This window comes from Gobius niger (genome assembly GCF_951799975.1).
Source record: "Gobius niger genome assembly, chromosome: 24".
Lineage (NCBI taxonomy): Eukaryota > Metazoa > Chordata > Actinopteri > Gobiiformes > Gobiidae > Gobius > Gobius niger.
The window spans coordinates 7,231,850-7,252,345 of record NC_136875.1 but is presented as its reverse complement, the minus strand read 5'-3'; the positions used below and the strand labels follow the sequence as shown (position 1 = coordinate 7,252,345).

Sequence of the window (20,496 nt, the reverse complement as noted above, 5' to 3'; positions counted from 1 at the left end):
TTTTGGACTAAAGTGAAAGCTAAATGCACTAAGAATGATTTGTCAGTTGTGGTGCAAGATTTTATTCACACATTATAGCGTAAATATCAGTCCCATTGTAATTTTAGATGATTGAAGTAAAAAAAAGTGGAAAAGTTGTATTTTCCTGGAAATCTCTGGCTCAATGGCCAACAAAACATGATAAAATGGACATAATAAAGAGTGAATTTGGTTTATTTTTTCATTAAAACACTGATGTTAAAGGGGCTAGATGAAAGTTGGCCATTTTATACTCACTATTGCCCCCTCAGGTCAATACAGGAACTGCAGCTCGTGCATGACGGCACTTTGGACCTGAAGTAACATCTTTCTGAGTGACAGTGCAGGATTTTAGAGGCAGTTGTGGTGAACAGGTCTGGGCTCATTCTACACATTAGGACATGACTGGAACATGTAGGGGGAGGAAAATACTTAATTTTAAAAATGTTTAAGTATGTCGACGTATAGTCTCTTTAAGGGAGAAAACTAGCTAAAAATCTGAACACAGCTGCATGAAATGTCTCCAGCGCCTTAACACATGGAGTGCCAAAAATTAAAAAACTTATTTTTCCATTTGTTCACTCTAATACACCTCATGTGTGATTTTGCTAGCTCTGTGATGAACAGAAGTTAAATAAATGACGATCAACAACTTGGGAAAAGTCACATCTGGACATTTCATATATATTACTCTTTTTTTTTTTTAGACCCGACACTTCTCTCTTGCTCTCTGGAGCACGTTTGACACAGCAGCCAATTTTAAAACTTAAAATTGTTCCAAGGATGGCTGAGAAACATCCTGTTAAAGTCTTCAATCCGAGAACCAAGGTCCTTAAAAATGGACTTGAAACGAATTTCCTTAACGTTAGTGTCTGTAATAGAGAGAGGAGGAGAGAGTTAATCATAAAAGACGCATTATCTCCATTTCTAAAAAAAAATCAGTGATTTTGATCGTAAAATTAAACTGTTTTCAACTAGGGAGAGCTTAGAGTCTCCCCTATCAAACGAGCCACAGCATGTGTCCATAGCTATAACATAGAATACGCTATGGCTCTACAAATATCATGAAAAATGGTCTGGATTGTCAGCACTCTACAGCAAAATCCCCAAAAACAGCGCGGGGGATTTAGCTAAATGTGCTAAAATTCAGTTACAATGTGCCTTACTTATTTCTTTATGGAATTACCTCAAAACAGAATTCAGACTTTTATGCTTATCACTCAAGTGTTTGTTCCAATATTTCGGTGAATCTACCCGCCTGAAGCCTTGAGCAAGACACTTCGAGACGCCTTGTATGACTGTGATATTCCGTCGTTCTGCCACCATTGTGTTTCCGATTGTAATTTTTCTCTTGCTGCTCAATGTATATTTTCCCAAATCCATCGACATAGTTTACCCACTTAACACGTTTCATCTGTTTCCCCAAGAAGGGACTGACAAGAGAGGGGTGTTTCTTTATTAATGTGTGGACAGAAAAATCAATGCCGGCTCTGATTAATCGAACGAGCGGCGTCAGATGTTAAACCAGGGCATTTCCCGGGCTCTTTGTTCGGGCAGGAAGTGGAGCGGCCGGTAATTACCACTGAATACTGTCTGAGATGGAGAGCGTCGATAAGCGCCTCGCCGCTTTGGGTTTTGATTGCAAATTTTAAAATGGCGCCCTGAGGAAATCAACAGAGTAAACCCTCCTGAACATTCGACTTTGTAATTAAAGCCGCTCGTGTTGCATTGAAACTCTTTCCCGCCTCTAGAGATCGTGTAAATGGGGTGGAACATCGTCGGAAAAATGTCCTTCTGTGATATTTGAGGTCGTGCGCACCTAGAGGCCATAAGCGCAACTGCAGGTGTCGTAGCAAGTTATGATTTTTTTAACATATTAATTGTCTTGGAGAGTAAATACTACGCTGACAGGAAAGGCGAAAGGGGAGCGAGATATTGTACATCCAATTATACAATGGAAATAATCTTTTTCACTCAAACTTGGCAGTAAATACTGTTCAAAGTGACGCTAGCCCGCAGTTAGCTTTGCCCGCTAGGCCTGTTAGCTTCCATTAGTGCGTATTGGTGACTCCAGACCGGTGGCAGTCAAGTTGCAAGCATGGTTTTCTGGCCAGCGACACCAGGGGGAGATGAAAGACCCTCCAATCATGCCATTAACTCTTGTATTACCCCCACAAGGACTACGAAAAGGATTTATTAAGGTAAACACGTTACTTGGTATTGCTTTAAAACTAAGGACGACGAGTGGTGAACAGGTCTGAGCTCATTCTACACCTTAGGACATGGCTGGAACATGTAGGGGGAGGAAAATACACCATTTTAACATATTTCCCTTTAAAGCAATGGTAAGTAACTTTTTTTTATTTTATTTTTTTATTTAACAGATGTGTTGCAAAATAAGAATGCTGTCAAAGTACATGTATACATACAAGCATATTCACATTTTTAAGGCCAGGAGGGAACCAAAACAAAACAAACATAAAAAAGAAAAAGAAAAGAGGGAAATACAGAAAATGAAGTAATAGAGTCATACAGAATAGATCAAGACAGAAAAGGGGGATTTTGAATCAATACATTATGATACAAGATGACATATAGGCAGCATTTAAATCCGTGTACCTTTCGATCATTAGTTATTCCGTTTCATAATAAAATCAGAAAAACAACATTTCCATTTGTTTTTTTGTTTTTTTCCCTTTCTAAACTTCAATTAAAAAAATAAATCTTTTAAACTTTAATGTCAATGTGTTTGTTTTGACTCTATTTGTTTTAAATTCCCCCCAAAATTATGGCATCACTATTATTTCGTTTTATTATTATTTGCGACACCGGAAGTGAGGAGAGACCTCAGCTCAGAGCCGCTCTAACACTTGTTCGGCAAGTTTGAGTACAAGTATGAGATTTTGATGGCTTCCCTCCAGCCTTACGCATATTTAGTTAGGAGACTTTTTAATAATGGGGCAACACATGCAGAGATCAGTGATGCTTTATATCGCCACGGAGCGAATGGTTGCTCAGAAATATCCGTGAGGAGATTCTGCTTGGAAAACGGCCTTAGACGTCGAAATCATGTTTCCGACGCAGATCTGGAAACGGCAGTGATCTCTTCAATTTATCAGGTATGTGCAGTATGAATCTACATTATTAGTAAAACTAAGACTGTATATTATTATTTACGCTTTGTGTGGGGCACTATAGCAATCAACCCAAAGTTCGGCTGTGCGTGCGTCTGCATCAGCCACTTCAAACACCACGTAAATGCACTACGTTTGTACTAGGTAAACATCGAGACAACAATATCCTGCCATTTGGTCTGTGATACACAGCCTTAATTTGCGCGTTCCCATACGTACAAAGCCTACTGTGCAGACTTGTGACTAGGGCTTTAGTATTTGAATTAAAGTAAAAAAAACAATTGCATATTACAGACAGGTCCGTCCTATGGACGAAAGTTTATGACTGGATATTTGACGTCCGTTGGAGTACGTGCTGGTGAACGTCGAGTGGGGAGAGTATTGAGAGAGGTGCACCAGCCTTACCACAATTTGCGACAACAGGTAAGTTCCAGATGCAAATCTTTAAGCTTGTCACAAGTTTAAACAATTGTGACACAATGTGTGAAGAATGGTGGTATGTATTTTTGTTAATATTTATGGTAAATATACTTTAAAGGGTGCTCGGAACTTGAACCCCATCCCCTACCATGCAGAGTACATGGGACACAAGATTCACCTGGACCAGAATGAAAAGTTGGTGATGTTTGGTGTCACACATGTTGCAGCAGTGGATGGCTACAGCTCAAAAATTGTTGCACATGCCACAATGCCTGTTAAAAATAACCTCACTATTTATGAAGAAGTGTACAGGTTGGTAAAACGATGCTCAGCATGTAGCCTCTACAACCCTTCATGTCTCTTCTTTTCTCTATCGGACTCTCATCTATCTTTGTGCTCACATTTATTTATTTATTTCGGTTTTTCTCTCTTTTTCTCTCTCTCATGTTCTCTCTTGCCTCTCCCCATCTGTCCATGCCTGTACCTGCATCCAAAAGAGTGAGCTGTTTGTGGCACACTGCTTTTCTTTGGACCTCTCCTCTTACTCTCTATTGCTCTCTTACACACATACACACACTTTCTCTATTCTCTACTGTTTGGTAAGCTAGTAATACGTTTTTTTGATAGACCTGCTGTGGCGGCACATGGTATGTGGGATCAAGTGCGAGTGGACCATGGGAAGGAGTTTTACCTATGCCTGTATATGCAGGAAATCCTTGCCAACTACCGCTTCAATGTTAGTCGGCAGCCCTATGCCCAGACTACGTCAACCAAGGTACTTACTATACTCCTGTCATTCAGTGATTGGCTGTATTATGACAGACACAGACACAGTACTAGGGCTGCATAATGGATTGCAAATTAATATCAAAGTTTAGGTGCTTTAACATTACATGTAATTATGAAATTATAAGTAGTGACTTCTTAATTGTAATGTAAATTGTAATGTTTAATCTAACTTACTTATTAGCAGCAAAAAAGGTTTCAAAAAGTGGTCATCTGAACTTAATGATATAAATATTATTTATAACCAAGTCCATGACCACTTTTTAAAACCTTTACTTATTCAGCTTGCATGTACAGGAACACACACACTCACTATTTGTATTCTTTTCCTTCTAGAATCTTAGGATAGAGCGAATTTGGCCGGAGGTGAACAACCGTGTGAATTATCCATTGAAAGCGGCCTTAGTACGCCTCGTGGACCAGGAAACCCTGGACATGCAGGATGACCGCATCAAATTTTGTGTGTCAAACTTAACAGTTCTTCTCAGCCAGATTGGCTTACATCGAGTTGTAAATGCATGGAATGCACACAGGATTCCAGGTAAGCAACCATGACAACGTAACCCAACGTATACTCTCTGCACACACGCAGCATGTGTTCAGGTGGGAGGGTTTGATGGAGAAGTGGGTGGTCTGGGCTGTAGATTAGAACTACTACATTTGAACTCCCCATGTATGCAGGTTCCTGTTCAATTTTGTAATTGTTGATGTCAGTGTTCTTGTTCGAAGATCACCATTAGTGCAATATAATTCTGTGGCATAAACCTGATATGCCACATGAATGTTAATCTGACAAAATTGAGGTTAAAAGAATACATTTCATTAATGAACATGGTGTTACAAGTATTTGTGGTATATCAGGTTCATGCATGGGGCCACAGAATTTCCTTTTCTATGATGGCAATTAAACCTATGAATGTGGAAAACAAATGCTTTGTTTTTGTTTTATTTCAAGGACGAGGAGTACCTAATGATTTGGCGTCTGGAGGAAGTCCTGCTAAAATTGGAGAAGACCTTTTACCCAGTGCCTCTGTCGCTGCTGCTCACTATGAACAGGATGTGGGCTCGTCCTTAACAACTGAGTCCGTCTTTGGTGTAGACCCATTTCAAAATGAAATGGACAGGATTCATGCTGAAGAGGACTTTAGGGCCGCTTACCCAGATTTGTCTGTTATTGTTGACAATATTGCTAATTTCGAATATACAGATTTTAATGAAGCACTTTTTTGCTTGATCCGTGCGACTGAAAGGCATGCTTAAAGAGACTATACAGTTTAAAAATGTTAAAATTAAGTATTTTCCTCCCCCTGCCATAAATGTTTTATGGAATTGTCTTCTTTTTGAGTATGAAAGTAAATTTGAAAAGCTTTTTTTCTTACATACTTTTGTTTAAGCTCAGTCATAGAGGAGTTTACAATTGTAGAAACAGGTTTGGGTCGTCATCTGTAGACTGTAGGACATCTAGCTTCTCAGTGGACAAGCTTTTTTGTGAAATGTCCCACACTCTGTACTAGAGTACAGATGATGGCTCAAGAACTTTTATATCTGTACTAAAGAAATTGAATTTAATACTTCTTCCTTCAATAGACTCACTAAGAAAATGTCCGAATGTGTTATTGCACTATAGTAACTGTGAATTGTGTTAATATACACAGGATTTACAACCATGAATTGAAAATGCAGATTTATATCAAATGTTAGAACATTTGTAACAAAACTGGCATAGCTTAGAGTACTCTATGCAAGCATTTCTCCAACAACTCAGTAAAAGAAAATTGTAAAGGGTGTAAAACAAAAGGGGGGATAAAAAAAAAAATACAATCACATAAAAATCAAAAGTGATCATGATAAATGTGGATTAATATAGCATACTTTGTATTGCACATATCCCCAAACATAATGTAAACTTGTTAAAAACATTTTGAACATTTAAACGTAGCAATTTAACGTGAAGTCAATGATGATTCAAGAAATAATATTGTGAAGAGCTGTAAGGGCATCGTCCAGCCCCACAACAGACTGGATGTGGAAGGTAAAATCATCGGTACGGCACTTGGGACAGTGTGCGTGACCATCCTGCCACTGATCCAAACAGGGTCTGCATCCAAGTACAGTGGTACAACAGCTTGCAAACATTGGATCCTTCATGGGGTCTGTAAGATATATACAGTACATGAGTGAGAAGGAGCTTTGTTTCTAGTGCTATAATCAATGAAAGAGAGAAGTATGACAAAGTGACAGAGACCTATATGCAGAAATTTGAAATCACAGGGACTACAACAAATTAGGAAATGAGGGAAGAGGCAGGATTATGAGGAGCAGATGATGTCAAACAACAAATACAAGTACCTCCACAAATGACACAAGAAAAGGCTGCTTTTACAGCAGCAGCCTGCTCTTCACTGAGGCTGACAGTTGTGTGCTTGTTTCCTCTGACAAATGTCACAAGGTCTTTCAGTGACTTGGATACTTCCTGCAAACCTTGGGATGCCAAAAGGACCTCTTCAATTTGGTCCAACACCTCAGGAAGGGCACTACTGTCCCCTTGTCGACTGAAAATGGGGATAATTAACCATGTTAATTATAACATGGTATAATTAACACTTAAGCAACAATTAAGAGGCAAATGTAAAAGCTACTTTACCTTTCTCTCTTTCGCTTATTCCCCCTGAGCCTGTGTAGTTGCTCCTCTGGAACAGCATAAATTTTCCTTGCGTTTTGTTTCCAGAAGCTTGGCCCTACAAAGTAAACAATACATAGTTCAGTTCTTAAATTTACTCAATATCTGAATTATTTTTTGGGGATAAAAACAAATATAGTACCCCTTGTTCCTTCGCTGTCCATTATCTCATTATGATGGCTGTCTATGAGCACAATGGGCTGCTCTTGGCCAAGGGCCTCAAACACTTTGGCCTTAATAGTTGGAAGAGAGGATTCAAATTCCGAAAATTTAAGGGTTACGGTCTTATGGGTTTCAAGTCTTCCATCTACAAGCTCGGCTATAAAAACATTCCTACAAACAAAGGATCAAGGTTATCTTACCATGCACCAACTGAGTTGAAATAATACAATTTCCAGCACTTTAATAAATGTAGTTTTACCTTTGCAACATCTTTGGACCAGTTGCTTTAAAAGCCTGAAAACCTGCAGGACTAGTGGTACTGCTAGCACTGAATGGGCGGCGAAAAGCAAAGCGGGCAGGAGTTTGCTGGTTGGAAGTAGATGGGGGGGCTTCACCAGGTTCTCCATCATTAGTGCTTTCGCCGTACACCTCATAGTGGCCACCGCCCAGTATCTCCAGGTTGTCAAATACACCGTCTTGACCGGGCAATATTACCTTGTTGTGGTCGTCAATCAAATAAACGGTGTCAGCACGGACCTATTCGCAAACATATAGAAGGGCGTAATTAAGTTATGATTATTTAGATACTTGCAATGTGTGCCAATGCAAAGTACACTTCTGTCTTTTTTTTTTTTTTAACTCCTAAAATTCAACAATGTAGCGTACTTAACTTGTTTTTAATCCATACATAGTTTCAAACTTAAATTGTGCTAATTATGGTTACGTGTAGCCAATACATCCATGGGCGGCACGTGTAAGCGTAAAAGTGTCTTCTCCAAATAAACATAATTAAAAACAACTCACCTGAAATATCATGGAAATTTTGTTGGTGGTAATGTCATCTGGGCTAAAAGAAATCCGTCTACCGCGTCTGAATAAGACGTGATTGTCCATTTTGCCTTTCGCGCGAGTAGTTAGTTGTTTGCTGCTGCTGTTTCCGTCTCTCACCACTCATCATTTCCGGTAGCAAATCAAACCGAAGCAGTAGTAAACAAAATAATGTAAGTTGTTTTAGCAGTGTTTGTTTCCACTGCGTAGCAAAGAAATAGGTCAATATTTTATTTAGAATTTGTTGCCTTTCCAATTTAATTTAGAAAATGGAAATACAAAAAAACAACCACAAAATTAGTTTTTCTGATTTTATTTTGAAACGGAATAACTAATGATCGAAAGGTACACGGATTCATTTACTGTGTTAACGTGTGGTATTTACAGAATGCGTTATGGGCTTTGATTGCTTTTTGATTAGCCACAGTCTATATTGTTTTAAGATATGTATTGAGTTTGTTTATAAAATGATGTCCGTTTGGCTTTGTTTGTGCCCACTTAGTTTTATGAATATGATATTTGGCTATAGGTGGATGATGGTCTGAATCAGAAGGGAAAGGTCTTTGGGAATATTTGAATTATCGAAATAAAACACGATGTCACTCTCCTGGAGGCTGATCACACGGCCAGTTTTGTTCTGGATAAGTTGCTGTATATGTGACCATAGGTTGTGACTGTATGTGCAGTGATAAAACAGGTGGATGATGGTTTCTTTTTCATCCTGACAGAAGTCGCATTTATAATCTATGTCGAGTTTGAATCTTTAAAGTGTTTTTTTTAGCAGGGTATATGTTATGTAGGATTTTATATGAGATTTCTTTGACTTTATTATAGATGCACAGCTTCTCACCAACCAGCCAAGCCCTGCTCCAGTTCACTTCCCCAAATACTGAGCTCCAGTGCAACGTTGCAATCGGTCTCTGCACAAGTTGGATGAGGTTTCTGATGTATTTATTTGCAATGGTAAATAACTTGTTTACCATAATAAATCCCTCTGGGGGTAATACAAGTGTTAATGGAATGATTGGGGGGGTCTATCATCTCCCCCTGGTGCCTCTGGCCAGAAAACCATGCTTGCAACTTGACTGCCACCGGGTCGGAGCACCGGTACACACTAATGGAATCACGAAGAAGAAGCTAACAGGCTAACGGGCAAAGCTAACTGCGGGCTAGCGCCACTTAAACTGTAAAGTTTGAGTGAAAAGAAAAACCCTGCATCGTCCTACCGAGGAGAGAGACCCCAGTGCACATACTGTATGTTTGAACTGTCCCGGGCCTGATCTTTAACTCCATCAATACCATTTGTCTGTTGACCCGGTTTCCAGCTGATCCAGTGGAGATGGGTCAAACTCACACAAGTGCCAAGACTCTCTTAACTGTCCCGTTATTGCTTTGACTGTCGGGGTTAACTCTTCCGGGGCGGACACTCGAGGGGAGGTGGCCTAGAAATAACCGAGACGAGGCAGGTCAACTGCTCACGAACATCCAAGCACATGAAGATGGAGGAGGCAGATTGGGCATAAATAGGCTTACATGAAAGAACCTTGTGCCGCTGCTTGTTGACAAGTTTTCTCTAAGTGCTCTCTTTGTTGAAAATCAAAAAACGCCACACACTCGTGATGGCGCCGCCCCCAAACCGACCTGCCCCCGACACTGCAGCCTCCAGAACAATCCTCGCTTCACAAAGACGAGGCGGTTAAAGCTTTCCTCTTTTTTTTTTTTTCTTTTTCTTTGACAGATGGAGGGTTTCGCATTTCCCTTTTTCTGTGTTGACATATGCAAAGTAGGACAGGAGGAAGACAGAGAGTGAGAGGAGAGAGAGAGAGAGGAGGGGTGGAGAGGCAGGGAGACAGAGAGGAAGAAGGGAGAGGGAACGAGATGAAAGAGTGTAGGAAGAGAGCGGCCAGAGGGAGGGAGATAAGAGAAGGAAGAAGAAGAGGACAAGGGGGACAGAGAGAAAGGAAAGGGAGATAGAGATGAGGGTAGACGGGAGAGAGAGGAAAGAGAAAGAGTTGAAGAGAGGAAAAGGGGGATGAAGAAGAGAAAGGGCGTGAGGGAAAATGAAGTGCGGAGGGAGAGGGGGTAGAGAGAGGGAGGGACGTAGAAAAGAGAAAGAAGAGAAAGGGGTGAAGAGAAAAAAGATGAGAGGTGAAGAGAGCGAGAGAGAGAGAGAGAGAGAAGGGGAGATGGAGAAGAAAGTGGAAGAGATGGAGGAAGGGAGACAGGGAAAAGAAAGAGAAAGGGACAGGAATTTTGAAGAAAAAGAGGGATGAAGTGAGGAGAGATGGTGAAGATTAAGAGAGAGAGAGAGGAGAGAGAAAGAGGGGAGAGGAGAGAGAGGAGAGAGAGGAGAGAGAGAGGAGTGAGAGGAGAGAGAGAGAGAGGAGAGAGAGAGAGGAGAGAGAGGAGAGAGAGGAGAGAGAGAGGAGAGAGAGGAGAGAGAGAGAGAGAGGAGAGAGAGAGAGGAGAGAGAGGAGAGAGAGAGAGGAGAGAGAGAGAGGAGAGAGAGGAGAGAGAGGAGAGAGAGAGGAGAGAGAGGAGAGAGATAGGAGAGAGAGAGAGAGGACAGAGAGAGGAGAGAGAGAGGAGAGAGAGGAGAGAGAGAGAGGGGACAGAGAGAGAGAAAGAGAGAGAGAGGTGAGAGAGAGGAGAGAGAGGAGAGAGAGGGGAGAGAGGGGAGAGAGAGGAGAGAGAGGGAGAGAGAGGAGAGAGAGAGAGAGAGAGAGAGGGGAGAGAGGAGAGAGAGGAGAGAGAGGAGAGAGAGGGAGAGAGGGGAGAGAGAGGAGAGAGAGGGAGAGAGAGGAGAGAGAGGAGAGAGAGGAGAGAGAGAGGAGAGAGAGAGGAGAGAGAGAGGAGAGAGAGAGAGAGAGAGAGAGAGGAGAGAGAGAGAGAGGAGAGAGAGGAGAGAGAGAGGAGAGAGAGAGAGAGGAGAGAGAGGAGAGAGAGAGAGGAGAAAGAGGAGAGAGAGGAGAGAGAGGAGAGAGAGGCGAGAGAGGATAGAGAGGAGAGAAAGGAGAGAGAGGAGAGAGAGGAGAGAGAGGGAGAGAGGAGAGAGAGAGAGGGAGGGAGAAAGACAAAGAGAAAGGAGAGAAGGTGGGAGGAGGAGGGAAATGGGTGCGAAAGGAAGAGAGGAAGAAGTTAGACCCAGGACAGAGAAAAGTGGAGAAGGAGAAGTGAGAGAGGCAAGACAGAAGAGAGAGAGAGGGATTGAAAAGAGAAAGAGGGAGGGGAGAGGGAGGGAGAGAGAGGAAGAGAGAGGGTGTGCACATGTGGGCCGTCTCTGTCACACAAAACATTCATGTACAGTATTTGAATGGACCTGCCCTGAGGCTCATTCATTGACAATGGACCTACTTTATACTCCACACACAGGAAATAGCTTTACCTTTATAATGGAGGCCCTCAGGGGACAGGACAAACGGCCGATTTCACCTTCAACTTTTCATGATTTATTTTCTTTATTTCACTATTGTCACTATGTCACCATTAAATAAGTGCAGAGAATCTAAAGGTTCCCTCGCCTGCTATTTCCAAAATGGTGGCGCTTCGGCTGCGAGTCCGAGCTGGCGTGTAGCGGAGTGTAAAGCGCATTGCCCTGAAATTGTCAAATCTCCATCGGGGGTATAGGGTTTGGAGGGGGGGTATTGAAATGAGCATCAATCCGCGTCATTGGCTCTGATTCTGGGTCAGTCCTCTCCCACTGCCCCCCTGCTACAGCTCCACCGCTGACAGTCTTTTTTTTTTGTAGTGTTTTGACAAGTTTCTTTTTGCTTCAATCGTATTTTTAGCTGTTTGGGAAATGCAGCGTGTTCTAAAGAAAAAAAAGGAAATCTGAAAACATGCATGAACTTGCATGATTCTGGAACAAGTTTAGCGCTTCGTTTATCAGTCTCCTCTCAAATGTCAAATATAAAAACAAGGCAATTCTGTGCAGCACCGGACATTTAGTAAAGCCAAGTAACATGTCAAGTCAAGCAATATGAAATGAAGCAAAATAATATAAAGAAAAGTAATGTAGTGTAAAGTAAGTAGTAATGTAGCGTAGTGTACCGTACTGTAGCGTAGTGTATGATAAAGGAAAGTAGAGTAGTGTAAAGTAAAGTAAAGCCGTAAAGTAATGTAGCTTAAAGTAACGCAATGTAGCGTAAAATGTAATGCAACGCAACAAAAAATAGTGTAGTGTTAAGTAATAAAGTCATGTAGCATGAAGAAATGTAACTTAAAGTAATTTAATGTAACGTAAAGTAATGCAATGTAATTTAACGCAACAGAAAGTAGTGTAGTGTTCAGTAAAGTAACGTAAAGTAAGTTAATGTAATGTGGCGTGAAGTCATGTAACGCAAAGTAATGTAAAGTAATGCAACGCAAAGTAATGTAACGCAAAGTAATGTAAAGTAATGCAACGCAAAGTAATGTAAAGTAATGCAAAGCAAAGTAATGTAAAGTAATGCAACGCAAAGTAATGTAAAGTAATGTAGAGTAATGTTATCTAAAGTAATGTAACGCAAAGTGATGTAATGCAAAGTAATGTAACGCAAAGTGATGTAACGCAAAGTAAAGTAACGCAAAGTGATGTAACGCAAAGTAATGTAACACAAAGTTACCTAAAAATAATGTAACGTAATGTTGCCTAAAGTAATGTAACGCAAAGTGATGTAACGATACCTAAAAATAATGTAATGTAATGTTGCCTAAAGTAATGTAATGTAAAGTAATATAACGTAAAGTAACATAAAGTAATGTCACGTAAAGTAATGTTGCCCAAAGCAATGTAGTGTAACGTAAAGTAATATAACACAAAGTAATGTAAAGTAATGTTGCCTATAGTAATGTAATGTAATGTAACGTAAAGTAACAAAGTAATGTCACGTAAAGTAATGTTGCCCAAAGCAATGTAATGTAATGTAAAGTAATATAACACAAAGTAATGCAATGTAACAAAGTAAGGTAGTGTAGTGTAAGGTAGTGTACTGTAAAGTAATGTAACCTAAAGTAGAGTAATGTTACCTAAAGTAATGTAATGTAATGTAGCGTAAAGTAATATAACGTAAAGTAACAAAGTAATGTCACGTAAAGTAATGTTGCCCAAAGCAATGTAGTGCAACGTAAAGTAATATAACACAAAGTAAAGTCATGTAATGTAACGTAAAGTAATATAACACAAAGTAATGTAATGTAACAAAGTAAGGTAGTGTAGTGTAAGGTAGTGTACTGTAAATTAATGTAACCTAATGTAGAGTAATGTAACCTAAAGTAAAGTAGTGGGTGTTGAGTTTGAGTGGTATAGGAGGATCCTGTTTCCATTTGTCCCGTCCCCACTTTTTATTAGACAGGATTAGATGTCCTTACACACACGTGGGGTCAACCGCACCCTCTGTCTCCCCCCCCCCCCCCCCCTCTGTCCTGGGCCTCGTCTGGGTCCGCCGCCGCTAACCCGAGGGGGGAGGAGAGGAGCTGCCAAATTAGCCTCCTGCGCTCGGCAGACGGAGATGTCAAGGCCACGAGGGTCCTATTGTTTTGCATTGAAAGAGCTGTCATTAAAATGGGGTGTGATGCGCTGATGGATCTGCCCGGGTTAGACAATAGCGGACAGTTGGCTCAAGTCACAGAGCACATGATGCCACTAAACGCCGCACGGCTAACACGATTGGTCTTATTAGATGAGCATAATGGAGGAAAACATGAAAAATAGTTCATAACCACTGGAATTCACGACAACACCAGACCACAGGAAAAATGAAGTCTCACAAAACGAGATTTGGCCATCATAATCGGGTGTTGTTTGTGTGCAAATAAATAAATATATATATAAATGCACTTTCCCAGGAAGATATTCAGCAAATGACAACAAAATCACACCTGACAGAGCTTTTTCCCAGGCTATTTCATACACAAATATTGACATGTTTGGCATCCATGTGTGGAGCAGCTGGACAAATACACATGTGCAGACCCGACTATTCCTGACCAATGCATTGACCTTTGAACGACAAAAAGAAGGCAAAATTAGAATTACTTTACTTAAAAATAGCTAAAATAGTTTTTTTTTGTCAGAGAGGGTTTTAAAGAACTTACATTTTTTAACATAATTTAAACTGATGTTGATGGGCTGTGGTTTGAGCTCAGGCCTGTTCTTTACATGTTGTCAATGTTTGGATAGATACAGACGGCATCTCTGGAGTCGCCCATATATGGTCATGTTTGAAAACAGTTAAGGGGGAAAACAATTAAGAAAAATCTCTAATTATTCAAAAACTACTTCAACAATCGATGAAATGTGAATATAGTTTTCTCCTAAATAAAGATACAAAGACATGGAGAGGAGCAAAGTGGTTCAACAGCCCATAAATACATAAAAAAACGGAGAATGCTAACATGATGCTACATGTTAGCATCATGTTAACATGATGCTAACATGATGCTACATGTTAGCATCGGGCTAATGCTAACGGTTAGCTAGCACTAGCTACAACTGCCGTTTTTTTCACTTCTACGGAACAATCTTCTGTGAGAAAATATCCATATGGGCCCGATTTACACTTGACTTTATTTACGTGTGATAAATAAGTTCATTTTCCACCAGAAAATGGCTAAAAGAGTGGAAAATGGTGTTTCTCTAAAGATTCTATTTTCCCCCTCGGCGAAGCCACGCCCCCTTCTATGACGAGATGCCGTCTGTATCTATCTGTTTGTTGTGGTCATGGTTGCCTTTGTGTATTTTTACTCACTGCAAATTAATTACTCCATGTGGGTAATATAACTTTCTACTACTTTTTGTTCTTCCTTTTCTAAATTTTCTACTACGAGATCGAAAATCCAAAAATCTACGTATATATCCAAAAAAACAAAAAAATGTATTTAAACTCGGGTGTATCTATTTTTTTTAGATGTGTTGTTTGTTTTTCCTAATATTAATAACAAAACCACTGGACTTGCTTTAAAAACGAGCCGACAGTTTCGTTGCCCATTCAGACAGCATCCTCAGCGCTGTTGTCCGTGGCGACCACGCCCACCAGGTGATGTCACTGGCCGGGCCCCAAACACGGCTTGGATCCAGGCCGTGTCTGGGGCATCCTCCAGATGGCTCCGTCCCAGGTGTTGGACAGCTGGAACCTGAATCCTCCTCGGCACATGGATCTCTCATAGCATATAGCGATAGCTTCCTGACATCACTGGGCATTCACCGTCTTTATCCGGTGGGTGTGGTTGCCATGGACAACAGCTCTGAGGATAGATACAGACCTCTGGAATCGCCCATATGTGGTCATTTTTAAAAACCGTTAAGGAGAAAACAATTTTGAAAAAATGTATATTTTCTCTAATTATTCAAAAACCACTATAACAAATGCTGAATTATGAACATAGTTTCTACTAAATAAAGATACAAAGACATGGGGAGGAGCAAAGTGGTTCAACAGCCCATAAATACATGAATAACGGAGAATGCTAACTTGATGCTACATGTTAGCATCGGGCTAATACTAACGGTTAGCTCGCGCTAGCTACAACTGCCGTTTTTTCACTTCTACTGAACAATCTGCTGTGAGAAAATATCCATATGGGCCCGATTTACACTTGACTTTATTTAGGGGTGATAAATAAGTTCATATTCCACCAGAAAATGGCTAAAAAGAGGGAAAAATGGTGTTTCTCTAAAGATTCTATTTTCCCCCTCGGCGAAGCCACGCCCCCTTCTATGACGAGATGCCGTCTGAGATTGGTGTCCCTCCCTTCCCTTTTCCTCCATATACAATAGATACAAACTCACAAACAACAACACAAATGCTAGCTGAAGCTAATCTCAGCTGGCTCGGCGGCCATGTTTGTCAGCTCCGGGATAAGCTGCTTGGGCCGAGGTGGGTGAGAGCAGATGCACAGACGTTCATTGACAAGAACCTGCTCACAACAACGACAGGGCTTCATCTGGGGCAAAGGTGAAGTTCATGGTGGGCTTTTTTTTAGAGCTTACAGGGCATTTTTGCAAACTAAAACAAAGGAAGTTTACAGGATTTATGTCCCGATGACTGCCGGCCATGTTCCCAGTAAATCATAAAGTGTTATATTTGTTCAAGTTCAAGCATTTACTGTAGATAATAGTAGTTTGTAGGGGTGTAACGGTTCACCGGGATGTATTGAACCGTTTCGGTTCGGCCTGTTCGGTTCGGTCCACTTGCGTACCGTTTCGGTGTATTATTTTCATTAAATAATGTAAATTTATTATTAGCGTCATATTAAGTGCCGCGGAACAAAGTTCCTAAGCGAGTTTCCGCACGGACGCTATTGAAGCTGCATGAGTAGCTGAGAGAAACGGAGAAACTGCAGTCGTTGAAGGCGCTGGCTTTAAGTATTTGATTAAAAGTCTTGAGCCTCGCTACAATATCCCATCACGTCCGCACTTCAGCCAAAAAGTTATACCAGCGCCCAGAGCCGGTTCTTCCTATACGCAAACTACGCACGGTGCGTAGTGTTGTTTCACTGATTAATCAACGCATTGTTACGGAGACAGGCTCTTCCAGCGCGCACTCACTCTCCGCCTACTTCGCCACATATAACACCAACACGGAGTAGTCTGGTGAAGTGAATGAGCAGGAGAGACCGACCGCCTTCCCCCTGTCTCTTCCAAAGCGCGAGTGCTTCTCCGCTCGTGTCCCGCTCGGCCGTCTGTTTCCCGGTGCTCGCTTCGCCTCATGCGCGGCTCCTCCGCGGCTGCATCATGTCACCTGTGTCCCGGGCGCAGCTCTCATGTTTTCTCTGCGCGGACTCTGGGCCTCACTCTCATTTAAACTCTCATCTTATTGTGTCTGGTGAGTCTAGAGTATCCGGACAGTAGTTTTTGGCGAGTAGACGAGAGTAAAGCCGTGTCCGTGCCCTTTTTGTTGAGTTGAATCCACATGGTTCTCACGAGCGCAGTTACTTACAGTAACTCTGGTTCTCTGAATGTGCAGTCTAAAACGGGTTTGGCGACTCACAGGCTAATTCTCAGCGGTAAGACAGAGACAACAGTCAGGAGCAGGTTTCAGTTAGTTTTAAATCAGCGGTTCCCAATCTGTGGGTCAGGGACCAGAGGTGAGAGAATGGGACCATTTGCCATTTACTATTTTAAAAAGGGAAATAGACTAGTAGTCGTCCTAAATCCCAGTCTCACAGTGGTTTAGTGGTTAGTGGTCCTCACACAGGGGGTCGCTTTTATTTATTTTATGCAAGAATTCTATTGTGTATTGGCAGCTTTTCAAAAGAAAAATTTTGTTAGTTCTTATTTATTTGTACCGAAAATTAACCGAACCGAGCCCTCCAAAACCGTGAACCGAACCGAATACAATTTTAGCGTACCGTTACACCCCTAGTAGTTTGTAGTTTGTTTTGTTTAATACTGTACTGTACTGCTATGCTAACCACCACAGTTTTTGTTTAGGACTGTAATGTCATATAGCTAAGCATCATGGGATTTGCAGCAATAATAAACTAATGGAAATTTGAAAGGGTAAAATAGATACAGACGGCATCCCTGGAATAGGTGGCGTTCACGATTTAGAATGTGATGATGTCATAATGTCAGATGGAGGGCAGGGCCAATGCAACTCTATGGGAGAAATGCAGTTTTTGGAAGAAATCTCCAAAACGAAAATTGACAAATGTTTCTTCCACATCAGTATTTGATCGTGATCGGATTCACAAACCTGTGAAATTATTTTTTTGTCTGAAAGTCCTTTCTATTGGACAACATCGCGGTCATGTTTTCGCATATTGTCACCACTTTTTGACATTTTTCAGAGATAATAATTGGACATTAGCTCATATGTGCCGACAGAGGAGACAATGACCTTTGTGACAGTTTTTGTTTCATGTGGATTCCTCCAGTAATGACTGAGATATGAGCCAAAACAAAGACATATAAATATGCATTTTGTCAGTTACCACAGTTACCATAGTTACCGTCAGTTGACCTCCACCTCAATGTTAAACTATAGGCTCTTTAGAATGTTGTGATGTCACGTGAACGCTACCTATTGTCCATAAATGGTCATGTTTGAAAACAGTTAAGGGGGGAAACAATTTGGAGAAAAATCAGAACTTTCTCTAATTATTCAAAAAAACTACTTTAACAAATGCTGAATTAGGAATATAGTTTTCTACTAAATAAACATAATGACACGGGGAGGAGCAAAGTGGTTCAACAGCCCATAAATGAATAAAAAAACGAGAATGCTAACAGAATGCTTCATGTTAGCATTGTGCTAATGCTAACGGCTAGCTAGTGCGAGCTACAACTGCCGTTTTTCTACTGAACAATCTGCTGTGAGAAAATATCTACATGGACCCGATTTACACTTGACTTTATTTATGTGTGATAAATAAGTTCATATTTCACCAGAAAATGTCTAAAAAGAGTGAAAATTGTGTTTCTCTAAAGATTCTATTTTCCCCCTTGGTGAAGCCACGCCCCCTTCTATGAAGAGATGCCGTCTGCATCTATACTGGAGTTATTGTTCACATTAAAACACTTGGACACTGTGCGTTAGATGTATTAATGACGTTACTTTTTTCTTTACGTTTTATACTGTTATTGGTTAATGTTAGTCTATGGAAAATGTTTGCAAACCGCCACAAACACGGCAGATCTCCGTGGTAACAGTGGATTTTCCCGAACTCTTTAGGCATATACTCAGGAGGGATAATTGACATTGCACTTGACCCATCCCTTAATCAGATTAGCCTATATACTATATAGGTTTATGGGGGGCTCCCCTCCTAACTGCCGATCCAAGCGCTGCATCAAATCGTCTGAGCGCTTCATGAATGCAGAAGTGAGGAAATGTTTGATTACATTTTTTTTAATCCTACAGAAAATACACTTCAGCAGTTAGATTTCATTGACATCTCATGGCTTTAAATCGCCCTCGTGCATGTGCTCCTGTCTTTTACCCAATGTCAAAACAGCAAGAAGGAAAAACAACAAACAACTTCATCTATTGCCAAAGACCAATGACAAATTTTATCGTTCATCATTTTGATTCAATTTATTATTCAAGTTTCACGTGTGTGCTGCTGCTGCAGAGAGTCTCCCCACACTCTCTGTCCTTCGTGTCTTGGCAAAACCCACTCATTATCACCTCATCTTCAGGCAAATCTCATTCATAACTCGCTTTGTCGCCGTTTGAAAACTGAAAATGAGGTTACACATTGATAAAGCATTAATGAAATCAATTACAAATGACTTGTTAATTATTTATGAGCACAAAAGCAGTCAGATCATTATCGCTTATAAATGATGTGATTAGGAAAGCTTTATAAAACACTTTACAAAGCTCCAATAGCTCTTTGACTCTGATCGCATCCGTTTTCAAACACCTGGATCTAGATAGCCGTGCAGAATGAGCTTCAGTTCGGTCGGTCTGAACGCACAGACATGGAAAGTTCATCATTAAAGAGTGATGAAAACAAACAGGGCTCAGAATGGGAGTCAGTTCATGGAAAAAGGCCCGACCCAGCGACTTCTGATGGAGCCGATAAACGGCCGAATGCAAATGTTACAACTGAAGCCTCTTTCATCCCGGAGGACATTTAAATACACACACCAGAGCTACTGTGAGAGGGCAGTCTGCAAATCGGCAGCTGTGGGAGGACAGAGGGAGGGGGGGACAGGGGGGAGAGAGAGAATAACATCTTCATCTTTCGCGAACTATCAGCTGTTTCATTGCTTTGCAGAGATGCCACTTGCCTCACATTGTGGACTGTTGCCGTACATTGTCAGCATTAAAAAAAAAAAAAAAAAGTGTCCTGGATTTGACTAAACTGTTCTGATCTGTGGTTTGCTGCAGTTGGTCAGGTCGAGGTTCAGCAACACCATGTGCCCAAAGAGAGAGAGATCAGCAGAACATCCTGAATGACCAGGCTATTCCATCTACACCGCGTTCCAAATGATTATGCAAATGACATTTTTCTAAGATTTTCTAAGTTGTCAACTCAAATGAGAGTCAGCATAATTTTCAAGTCTTTAACTGGTAGAGGATCATTTAAATGTGGTGGAAAAGGTTCCTAGTGAATATAGTAAAAACCTCAAAATCTACGGTTCCAAAGTATTATGCAACTCATCGTTTCAATACATTTTAAAGCTCGTAATTAACTGAAAATGGTCATTTGTTGAATTTGTAGCATTAGGAGGTCATATTTACTGAAATCAAAAGCTATTTCAATCAAAAAAATATTTACAGGTCAAGTTATATTTTAACATAGGAGCCCTTGTGTGATAGCAGCTTCAAAATTCTTAAATCCATTAAACTTGGGAGTTTTTGGACAGTTTCTGCTTGGATTTCTTTGCAGGATGTTAGAATAGCCTCCCAGAGCTGCTGTTTGGATGAAAACTGCCTCCCAACCTCATAGAAGTGTTTTTTGTTGAGGCTCCAAAGGCTCTCAATAGGGTTGAAGTCAGGGGAGGAGGGGGTCCACATCATGAGTTTCTCTCCTTTT

At 40.9% G+C, this 20,496-nt stretch overlaps 3 protein-coding genes across 6 annotated transcripts in view; 1 reads left to right on the top strand and 2 right to left on the bottom strand.

Annotated features, from left to right (window-relative positions):
* Nucleotides 1-20,496, bottom strand: part of kif21b (kinesin family member 21B) — a 163,143-nt gene that overhangs the window by 118,060 nt on the left and 24,587 nt on the right. The window lies entirely within an intron of this gene.
* On the top strand, nt 2,925-5,572 carry LOC306982448 (uncharacterized protein; the record flags this gene model as incomplete). The annotated part of the gene is made up of 7 exons (XM_079582384.1): nt 2,925-3,137; nt 3,447-3,575; nt 3,691-3,884; nt 4,200-4,347; nt 4,695-4,899; nt 5,314-5,524; nt 5,566-5,572. 7 exons carry the CDS (start codon nt 2,925-2,927, stop codon nt 5,570-5,572), a joined length of 1,107 nt encoding a protein of 368 aa, XP_079438510.1.
* LOC306982447 (uncharacterized protein) lies at nt 6,324-7,563 on the bottom strand (the record flags this gene model as incomplete). Its single annotated transcript, XM_079582383.1, has 5 exons — nt 7,460-7,563; nt 7,181-7,371; nt 7,003-7,096; nt 6,708-6,910; nt 6,324-6,511 (listed from the first exon to the last, which is right to left on the bottom strand). Exons 1-5 carry the CDS (start codon nt 7,468-7,470, stop codon nt 6,324-6,326), a joined length of 687 nt encoding a protein of 228 aa, XP_079438509.1. The 5' UTR covers nt 7,471-7,563.